Source organism: Panthera uncia, assembly GCF_023721935.1.
Source record: "Panthera uncia isolate 11264 chromosome A3 unlocalized genomic scaffold, Puncia_PCG_1.0 HiC_scaffold_12, whole genome shotgun sequence".
Lineage (NCBI taxonomy): Eukaryota > Metazoa > Chordata > Mammalia > Carnivora > Felidae > Panthera > Panthera uncia.
The window spans coordinates 10,496,329-10,507,440 of NW_026057579.1; the positions used below are offsets into that span (position 1 = coordinate 10,496,329).

General features: G+C 40.9%; 1 protein-coding gene across 4 annotated transcripts in view; it reads right to left on the reverse strand.

The window, feature by feature from the left end:
- The window catches only part of NDUFAF7 (NADH:ubiquinone oxidoreductase complex assembly factor 7), a 30,296-nt gene extending 19,195 nt beyond the window's left edge, over positions 1 to 11,101 (reverse strand). The window contains exons 1-2 of one of the 4 annotated variants that reach the window (XM_049652294.1): positions 10,973 to 11,101; positions 10,482 to 10,642 (exon numbers count right to left, since the gene is read on the reverse strand). In XM_049652294.1, coding sequence (XP_049508251.1) covers positions 10,482 to 10,642; positions 10,973 to 11,042 — 231 coding nt within the window. In that variant the 5' untranslated portion in view covers positions 11,043 to 11,101. Of the gene's footprint in view, positions 1 to 1,371; positions 3,938 to 10,481; positions 10,643 to 10,935 lie in introns of those variants that run through there. The other 3 variants (XM_049652293.1, XM_049652296.1, XM_049652295.1) reach the window with 3 other exon arrangements.
- Positions 11,102 to 11,112: the final 11 nt, after the last annotated feature.

Sequence of the window (11,112 nt, forward strand, 5' to 3'; positions counted from 1 at the left end):
ATTCTGCAACATCTTCAGGCATAATAGCATTCACATTATTAGGAATCCCAGAAGGATAAGAGAGAGAGGTTGGCGAAAATCTTATTTCAAGAAATAATAGTTGAAAACTTCCCTAATCTGAGGAAGAAAGCAGACATCCAGGAAGCACACAGAACACCTAACAAGACAAACCAGGGAGGTACACAACAAGACACATAATAATTAAAACCGCATAAAGTAATGATAAAGACAGTCTTTTCTTTCTTCATTTTTTTAAAATCTTTATTTTTGAGAGAGAGAGAGACAGAGTGAGAGCAGGGGAGGAACAGAGAGAGAGGGAGGTGCAGAATCCGGAGCAGGCTCCAGGCTCCAAGCTGTCAGCACAGAGCCCAATGTGGGGCTTGAACCCATGAACCATGAGATCATGACCTAAGCTGAAGTCAGACACTTAACCGACTGAGCTACCCAGGTGCCCCGATAGAGACAGTCTTCAAAGCAGCAAGAGAAGCCCCTGGGTGACTCAGTCAGTTAACCATTCGACTTTGGCTCAGGTCACGATCTTGCATTTCATGACTTTGAGCCCTGTATTGGGCTCTGTGCTGACACTTCAGAGCCTGAAGTCTGCTTTGGATTCTGTGTCTCCCTCTCTCTGCTCCTACCCAGCTCATTCTCTCTTAAGACTAAACAAACATTAAAAAAAAAAAAAAATTTTTTAAAGAAGCAAGAGAAAACTGTAACATACAAGGGAAACCTCATAAGGCTATGAGCTGATTTTTCAGCAGAAATTTTACAGGGAACAAAGGAGTGCTATATTAAAAGCACTGAAAAGAAAAGACCTACAACCAAGAACACTCTACCATGCAAGATTAAAATTCAGAATAGAAGGAGAGACAAAGAATTTCCAAAACAAGATAAAGGAGATCATCATTACCAAACCGGCCTGACAAGAAATGTTAAAGAGAGGGGAGGAGCCAAGATGGCGGAAGTGCATGGAAGCTTTTTGCGTGTCCCGTGTCCACGAAATACAGCCAGACCAACACTAAACCATTCTACACACCTAGAAAACTGATTGGATTAACACAACAATCTGCACAGCCTGAACCACAGAATTCAGCAGGCACACGGCGTGGAGAGCTGAACTTGGGAAGCGAGAAGCCGCGAAAGGTAGGGAACCACTTTTGCGGGTGGAGAGAGGACGGAGACCGGGGGTGGGGGGGGGGGGGCGGAATACGGGAAAAGTATCTAAAAGTATCTAAAAGCAGCTAGAGGAAAAAGTGAAAAATTGGAAACAGCCGCAGGGACTAAATTAAAAAGGCAGAAAGGAGAGGGTTTAAATTCCATTAAGACTGTAAACAAGGGGAGCACAAAGGCTGCAACTCAGCCGCTCAATACCTGGCGGTGCTCTGGTGGGAAGGACCCCAGGAACAGAGTGGGGTCCAGGAGGTTCTCGGGCCACACAGGGAAAAGTGGTTCCACTGATGAAAGGACATTTGGTAGAGACTGTTGAAGCCACCTGGTCCCAGTAGACCCCAGAAGGCAGCCACATTTGCTGGTGCTGGGGCAAGGCCATTGAGAGTGAAGCCTGGTGCCAGATGTGTGTTGTGATTTTCCATAATCCCTGAAATGCTGCTGCTACACTGTCTTGCGACCATGTTCTGGGACGGGCTTGCACCTGGCTGCAGCCTCAGGACATCGGCAGCAGCAGGGTACAGCAGGCGTTCCTGGGTGCAGATGACGTTCGGCCATTGCTCATTCGGCTGTTGCTCATTCGGCTATTGCTTGGTGAGACCATCCCGCAGAGGGGCAGAATGGGTCAAAGCCACAGTCCTTCAGAAGTAAGGGGCCAGGGAAAACAGCTGCATCTGAGACAAAACTTGGGAGAGAGGTACTGCCTGGGGCCTGATCATGGAGAGTGAAAAAGCGGGGAGTGGACAAGAGCTGAAGACAGAGGATGGGTGTGCAATTGCTGATCCGGGAGAACAGACTGGGTAGCTGGTAGGCACCATTTTCTCCACTCCCGCGCATGCGCATATGCACCTGCAAGTGCCGCAACAATCCACCCCAGTAGGCTAGCAGCGCCATCTAGTGGAGAGCAGAGCTGTTACACTGAGCCCCACCCAACTGGGCCAACCTTGCTCTTCAAGAACACAAGTCTCACCACCGGCTTAATTTATGGACTATAAAGAGCTACATAGACTGACTTCTAGGGGAAAATGAAACAATTTCAGTCCTATTTCAATCTGTTAGCAGGTTCATCTATTCAATTTTCTTTTTCTTTTTCTCTTTTACAATTCTTTTTCTTGAATACAGAAAGAGAAAAAACTCATTTTTATTTTCAATTCTTATTAAAAATATCTTTCTTTCATTTTTATTACTATATTTTTTACTTTTGTGTAAATTTTTTCAAATTCTATTTTACTTCCGTCATTTTAGTCTACTTCAGTGTATTCATACAATCTTTGAAATTTTTATACAATCTTTTTTTCTTTCTTTTTCTCTTTTCCATTTCTTTTCTTTTTCTTGAATGCAGAAAAACTTCATTTTTACTTTCAATTTCTATTAAAAATTTTCTTATTTAATTTTCATTACTATATTTTTGGCTTTTATGTAAATTTTTTCAAATTCTATTTTACTTCCACCATTTTATTTTAGTCTACTACAGTGTATTCACTTTTTCAAATTTTCAAACGATTTTTATTTTTTCTCTTTTTCATTTCTTTTCTTTTTTCTTAAATACAGAAAATGAAAAAATTCATATTTATTTTTAACTTTTATTAAAAAGATTTTAATTTTTTCTCCTATATTCTTGATTTTTGTGCATATTATTTCAAATTCTATTTTACCCCCATCATCTCATTTTAGTCTACTTCAGTGTATTCATTTTTTCAAATTCTCAAACGATTTCCACCTCCCCCCCTTTTTTTTCTCTAATCTGTCAAACCACTTTCAACACCCAGACCAAAACACACCTAGGATCTAGCATCATCTATTTGATTTGTGTGTATGTGTGTGCTTTTAATGTTTAACTTCAATATTTTTTTAATTTTAATTTTTTTAATTTCAATTTTTCTACCTCATTAATTCCTTTTCTCCCTTCAAAATGACAAAACAAAGGAATTCACCCCAAAAGAAAGAGCACGAAGAAACACCAGCCAGGGATTCAACCAACACAGATACAAGCAAGATGTCTGAACCAGAATTTAGAATCATGATAATAAGAATACTAGCTCGAGTCGAAAATAGATTAGAATCCCTTTCTGCAGAGATAAATGAAGTAAAAAATAGCCAGAATGAAATTAAAAATGCTTTAACTGAGCCGCAATCATGGATAGATGCAGCGGCGGCAAGGATGGACAAGGCAGAACAGAGAATCAGCAATATAGAGGTCAAACTTATAGAGAATAACGAAGCAGAAAAAAAGAGGGAGATTAAGGCAAAAGAGCATGATTTAAGAATTAGAGAAATCAGTGACTCATTAAAAAGGAACAGCATCAGAACCATAGGGGTCCCAGAAAAGGAAGAGAGAGAAACAGGGGTAGAAGTGTTATGTGAGCAAATAATAGTGGAAAACTTTCCTAACCTGGGGAAAGACACAGACATCAAAATCCAGGAAGCACAGAGGACTCCCATTAGATTCAACAAAAACTGGCCATCAATAAGGCATATATATCATAGTCAAATTCACAAAATACTCAGGGAAGGAGAGAATCATGAAAGCAGCAAGGGAAAAAAAGTCCCTAACATACAAGGGAAGACAGATCAGGTTTGCAGCAGACCTATTCACAGAAACTTGGCAGGCCAGAAAGGAGTGGCGGGATATATTCAGTGTGCTGAATCAGAAAAATATGCAGCCAAGAATTCTTTATCCAGCAAGGCTGTCATTCAGAATAGAAAGAGAGATAAAAAGTTTCCCAGACAAACAAAAATTAAAGGAGTTTGTGACCATTAAACTAGCCCTGCAAGAAATTTTAAGGGGGACTTTCTGAGGAGAGAAAAGATGAAAAAATAAATAAATAAATAAATATATATATATATATATATATATATATATATATATATATACACACACACACATACATACACATACACACACCAAAAACAACAAAAGATTAGAAAGGACCACAGAACACCACCAGAAACTCCAACTCTACAAGCATCAAAATGGCAATAAATTCATATCTTTCAGTACTCACTCTAAATGTAATGGACTCAATGCTCCAATCAAAATACATAGGGTAACAGAATGGATAAGAAAACAAGACCCATCTATATGCTGTTTACAAGAGACCCACTTTAGACCTAAAGACACCTACAGATTGAAAATAAGGGGATGGAGAACCATCTACAATGCTAATGGTCAACAAAAGAAAGCTGGAGTAGCCATACTTATATCAGACAAGCTAGACTTTAAAATAAAGACTGTATCAAGAGATGCAGAAGGGCATTATATCATAATCAAGGGGTCTACAGAGCAAGAAGACCTAACAATTGTAAACAGTTATGTGCCAAATGTGGAAGCACCCAAATATGTAAATCAATTAATCACAAACATAAAGAAACTCATTGATAGTAATACCATAATAGTAGGAGACTTCAGCACCCCACTCACAACATTGGACAGATCACCTAATCAAAAAATCAACAAGGAGGGGTGCCTGGGTGGCTCAGTCGGTTGAGCGTCTGACTTCAGCTCAGGTCATGATCTCGCAGTTCATGAGTTTGAGCCCCGCATCGGACTCTGTGCTGACAGCTCAGAGCCTGGAGCCTGCTTCAGATTCTGTGTCTCCCTCTCTCTGCCCCTTCCCCACTCATGCTCTGTCTCTGTCTCCCAAAAATGAATAAATGTTAAAAAAAATTTTTTTTAAAAATCATCAAGGAAACAATGGCTTTGAATGACACATTGGACCAGATGGACTTAACAGATATATTCCGAACATTTCATCCTAAACCAGTAGAATATACATTCTTCTCCAGTGTACATGGAATGTTCTCCAGAATAGACCATATACTGGGACACAAATCAGCCCTAAGTACAAAAAGATCGAGATCATACCGTGCATATTTTCAGACCACAATGCTATGAAACTCGAAATCAACCACAAGAAAAAATTTGGAAAGGTAACAAATACTTGGAGACTGAAGAACATCCTACTAAAGAATGAATGAGCTAACTAAGCAGTTAAAGAGGAAATTAAAAAGTATATGGAAGTCAATGAAAATGATAGCACCACAACCCCAAACCTCTGGGATGCAGCAAAGGCGGTCATAAGAGGAAAGTATATAGCAATCCAGGCCTTCCTAAAGAAGGAAGAAAGATCTTAGATACACAACCTAACCTTATGCCTTAAGGAGCTGGAAAAAGAACAGCAAATAAAACCCCAAACCAGCAGAAGACAAGAAATAATAAAAATTAGAGCCAAAATTAATGCTATCGAAACCAAAAAACCAGTAGAACAGATCAATGAAACCAGAACTAACAAAATTTGATTAACAAAATTCTTTGAAAGAATTAACAAAATTGATAAGCCACTAGCCAGTCTGATCAAGAAGAAAAAGGACCCAAATAAATAAAATCAAGAATGAAAGAGGAGAGATCACAATCAACACAACAGAAATAAAAACAATAATAAGAGAATATTATGAGCAATTATATGCCAATCAAATGGGTAATCTGGAAGAAATGGACAAATTCCTAGAAACATATACACTACCAAAACTGAAACAGGAAGAAATAGAAAATTTGAACAGACCCTTAACCAGTAAGGAAATCGAATTAGTAATCAAAAATCTGTCAAAAAACAAGAGTCCAGGGCCAGATGGCTTTCCAGGGGAATTCTACCAAACATTTAGGAAGAGTTAACACCTATTCTCTTGAAGCTTTTCCAAAAAATAGAAATGGAAAGAAAACTTCCAAACTCTTCCTATGATGCCAGCATTACCTTGATTCCAAAACCAGACAGAGACCCCACTAAAAAGGAGAACTATAGACCAATTTCCCTGATGAATATGGATGCAAAAATCCTCAACAAGATATTAGCCAACCGGATCCAACAATACGTTAAAAAAATTATTCACTACAACCAAGTGGGATTTATACCTGGGACGCAGAGCTGGTTCAATATCCACAAAACAACATGATTCATCACATCAATAAAAGAAAGGATAAGAACCTTTCAATAGATGCAGAGAAAGCACTTGACAAAACACAGCATCTTTTCTTGATAAAAACCCTCAAGAAAGTAGGGATAGAAGGATCATACCTCAAGATCATAAAAGCCATATATGAACGACCCAATGCTAATATCATCCTCAATGGGGAAAAACTGAGAGCTTTCCCCCCAAGGTCAGGAACAAAACAGGGATATCCACTCTCACCGGTGTTGTTCAACATAGTATTGGAAGTCTTAGCCTCTACAATCAGACAACACAAAGAAATAAAAGGCATCCAGATCAGCCAGGAAGAGGTCAAACTTTCACTCTTTGCAGATGGCATCATAGTCTATATGGAAAACCCAAAAGATTCCACCAGAAAACTGCTAGAACTGATTCATGAATTCAGCAAAGTTGCAAGATATAAAATCAATGCACAGAAATCAGTTGCATTCCTATCCACCAACAATGAAGCAACAGAAAATCAAGGAATCGATCCCATTTACAGTTGCACAAAAAAACCACAAAATACCTAGGAATAACTCTCACCAAAGAGGTGAAAACTATAGAAAGCTTATGAAAGAAATTGAAGAAGACACAAAGAAATGTAAAAAGATTCCATGCTCCTGGATAGGAAGAACAAATATTGTTAAAATGTCGATACTATGCAAAGCAATCTACATATTCAATGCAATCCCTATCAAAACAACACCAGCATTCTTCACAGAGCTAGGGCAAACAATCCTAACATTTGTATGGAACCAGAAAAGACCCCGAGTAGCCAAAGCAATCTTGAAAAGAAAACCAAAGCAGGAGGCATCACAATCCCAGACTTCAAGCTATACTACAAAACTGTAATCATCAAGACAGTATGGTACTGGCACAAGAACAGACACTCAGATCAATGGAACAGAATAGAGAACCCAGACATGGACCCACAAACGTATGGGCAACTAATCTTTGACAAAGCAGGAAAGAATATCCAATGGAATAAAGACAGTCTCTTCAGCAAGTGGTGCTGGGAAAACCGGACAGCGACATGCAGAAAAATGAACATGGACCACTTTCTTACACCATACACAAAAATAAACTCAAAGTGGATGAAAGACCTCAATGTAAGACAGGAAGCCATCAAGATCCTTAAGGAGAAAGCAGGCAAAAACCTCTTTGATCTTGCCCGCAGCAACTTCTTACTCAACACGTCTCCAGAGGCAAGGGAAACAAAAGCAAAAGTGAACTACTGGGACCTCATTAAAATAAAAAGCTTCTGCACAGCAAAGGAAACAATCAGCAAAACTGAAAGGCAACCGACAGAATGGGAGAAGATATTTGCAAATGACATATCAGATAAAGGGTTAGTATCCAAAATCTACAAAGAACTTATCAAACTCAACACCCAAGAAACAAGTAAGTCAGTGAAGAAATGGGCAAAAGACATGAATAGACGCTTCTCCAAGGAAGACATCCAGATGGCCAACCGACACATGAAAAAATGCTCCACATCACTCATCATCAGGGAAATATAAATCAAAACCACAATGAGATGCCACCTCACTCCTGTCAGAATGGCTAACATTAACAACTCAGGCAACAACAGATGTTGGCGAGGATGTGGAGAAAGAGGATCTCTTTTGCATTGTTGGTGGCAATGCAAGCTGGTGCAGCCACTCTGGAAAACAGTATGGAGGTTCCTCAAAAAAACTAAAAACAGAACTACCCATGACCCAGCAATTGCACTACTAGGCATTTATCCACGGGATACAGGTGTGCTGTTTCAAAGGGACACATGCAACCTCATGTTTATAGCAGCACTATCAATAGCCAAAGTATGGAAAGAGCCCAAATGTCCATCAAAGGATGAATGGATAAAGAAGATGTGGTAAAAAAAAAAAAAAAAAAAAAGTGGTATATGTATTCAATGGAGTATTACTTGGCAATCAAAAGAATAAAATCTTGCCATTTACAACTACATGGATGGAACTGGAGGGTACTATGCTAAGTGAAATTAGTCAGAGAAAGACAAAAATCATAGGACCTCACTCACATAAGGAATTTAAGAGACAAAACAGATGAACATAAGGGAAGGGAAACAAAAATAATTTAAAATAGGGAGGGGGACAAAACAGAAGAGACTCATAAATATGGAGAACAAACTGAGGGTTGCTGGAGGGGTTGTGGGAGGGGGGATGGGCTAAATGGGTAAGGGGCACTAAGGAATCTACTGAAATCATTGTTTCACTATATGCTAACTAGTTTGGATGTAAATTTTAAAAAACAAAAAATTAAATTAAAAAAAAAAGAAAGTAAATCCTAGGAGTTCTCATTACAAGAAAAAAATTTTTCTCCCTTTTTGTTTCCTTTCTTCTTAATGTATCTACATAAGGTGGATATTAACTGAATTCACTGTGGTAATGTCACAACGTGCAAATCAAGCCATCATGCTGTACCCCTTAAGCTTATACAGTGACGTACATCAATTATTTCTCAGTAAAAATGGGGGGGAAAAAAGAAGCTAATGCAAATGGTGTAATTTTTATTCCCATCCAAGGTCACAGCCCCCTGTTTCTATTCAAGGATCCCTAGGTTAAGAAACTCTACTTTCAAATGGTAGCTACATTTGTGGTGAGCATAGTATAAGGTACAGTCATCGAAATCACCATGTTGTACACCTGAAACTACTGTGACATTGTATCAACTATGCTCCAATTAAAAAAAAAGGTTTAACAAATTTTAAATAAAAATTAAGGCTGATTTAAAAAAAAAAAAGCCTCTACTCTAAATTCAAAGAGCTTCCTTAAGGCTTAATCCAGGGTAACCTTCGGTTCTCTAAATATATTATTTCAGATTCCTTGGATTTTAACACCATCCATACGCTGGTGAACAAATTAATATATGCATATCCAATCTTTCTCAAGAACTCTAGACCCTTACAGCCAGCTGCTCACTTGCTGTCTCCGCCTGGATGTCATCACCAATATGCATCAAATGCACCTCCTGATGTTCTCCCCTTGCACTAACACAAAAGTCTAAATTCCAGGAAAGCCTTGAATGAACTGGCTCCTCCCTCAAACTCATCTACTTTCCTCACCATTACCTGCCACCCCCAGTCACCACCCACCAGCCATACTGGTGCCTTTTTTTTTCTCTGTGAATGCCAAGACATTGGCCAGCTCCAAAACTTTGTACTTCCCCTTCCTCCATCGGGGACTCACTCCCAGTTCTTTGCCAGGCTGGCCCATCTCAACCATCTGGCCTTTCCCGGCCACCTACCTACCAAGGGAACTTTTACAACCCCTACTCCCACTGCACCACTTATTTTCAACCCCACCAACCTGTTGAGGTTTTTTTTTTTCTTCTTTTCCTTGCCTTCAGAAGCACTTGCAACAATTTATAATTATCTTGTTTCCTTATTTATAGATCATTTCCTCACTAGAACATAAGTGCCATGTTCCACTGTCCACTGCAGTATTCCCAGTGCCTGAGATAGTGCCTGGCCCTTTTGGAGCCTGAATCAATGATGAATGAACCCTCACTCTAACACACAGAATGTTTGTTCTAAAGTTTCTCCCTATGTGAACTGTTGGTATGTGGTAGCACTGAGTACAGGTATGAAAGGATCCCTGCCTTCACCACATCCAACAGCAATAGGCCAAACCCCAGAAGTCCAGATTTCGTATTTCGATCCACCAACAGGTAAAACATTCTAAACCAAAAGGACCCCAAGCTTTCACCAAGTGGCTTTGTTGAGCAGAGAAGGAAATCCAGGACAGAGAGCAGGGGCAGTGCTTAATCCTTGAAGCGTAAAGACCTAGACCTTCCATTCCCAAAAAGGAAACCCAGAATATGCTTCCATTGCCTGCTAATGCCATCCCAACACAGACAATACTCCAGGACTAAATTCATAATTCCAGATGCCTATTGTAGATTTCCACTTAAGTCCCGTCTGCACTTCAGGTTCATATATTGGATTGAATTCTGTCCTTTCTCTCCCTCTTAAAGAGGCTACTGCTCTTTCTCCTTCTACATTCCCTTCTCCCAGAGAAATGATACCACCAGCTACCATCAATCAGCCCAGGTAGGAAAGACGTCCTCATTTCCTAAATTCAGTGGGTTACACTGCCTCCTGAACAGCTTTGGAATTCGTTCTCCCTTCTTTATGGCACTGCCACTGACTTGTTCCATCCCTAACCACCTGACACTAATTCTCCATCTCCAGGTCTGTGGGAGTGGCTCTTCCCCTGCAGAAGGCACCACCGCTGCCTGGACTTGGGGCTTCCCTGTGCACACCCCTCCTAGCTCACACCTCAAGGCCGCTAGAGCAGGGCCTGGTCCTCGGGCTCCCCGACTGGTACCTTGGCGGGGTTGGTCAAGACCTCCTTCATGTACTCAGCCACAGTGATGGGGCCAGTTGCTTTGATTTTGTACACAAGATGCCGCAGCATTGGTGTCACCTGGTTTTCTGCCGGCTCTCTCCCGGAACTGAAGTATTTCCCTCTCCAAAAACAGGGAATGACTGCGAAAAACAGTTAAACGGGACCATGAAAAAAATCTTAGTTTCTCTGCAAGTGCAAGCAGCCTGAGTGCTTCCGAAGCAGCTGCGTTAACTCTTAACCTCGCACGAAGCAAGCCCACCAGGCGCCGGCAGGAACGCACAGAGCCCGCGACCAGCCATTTGGGGTCTGAGGCTGGACTCGTCTGCACCTCAAAACCCCCAAGAGGCGTCCTGCACCCCAGGAGCGCCCAACTGAGGAAAGCACCCCAGACAGTCTCTACCGTAACCGGGGCTCCGGCGAGGCGAACGCTTACCCGCGCGAGCCGCGGAGCACAGCGGCCCCACGCCTACCCTTGCAAGGACTCTCATGCCGAACTTCGCAGGCTGCAGCGCGCAGTCCCGGGGTGTGGAGTAAAGCCATTTCCGGGAGAGGGCCCGCCCCTGCAGGAAGTACGTCACTCAGGCAAACGAAAGGAGGCTCTGGGCTGTTT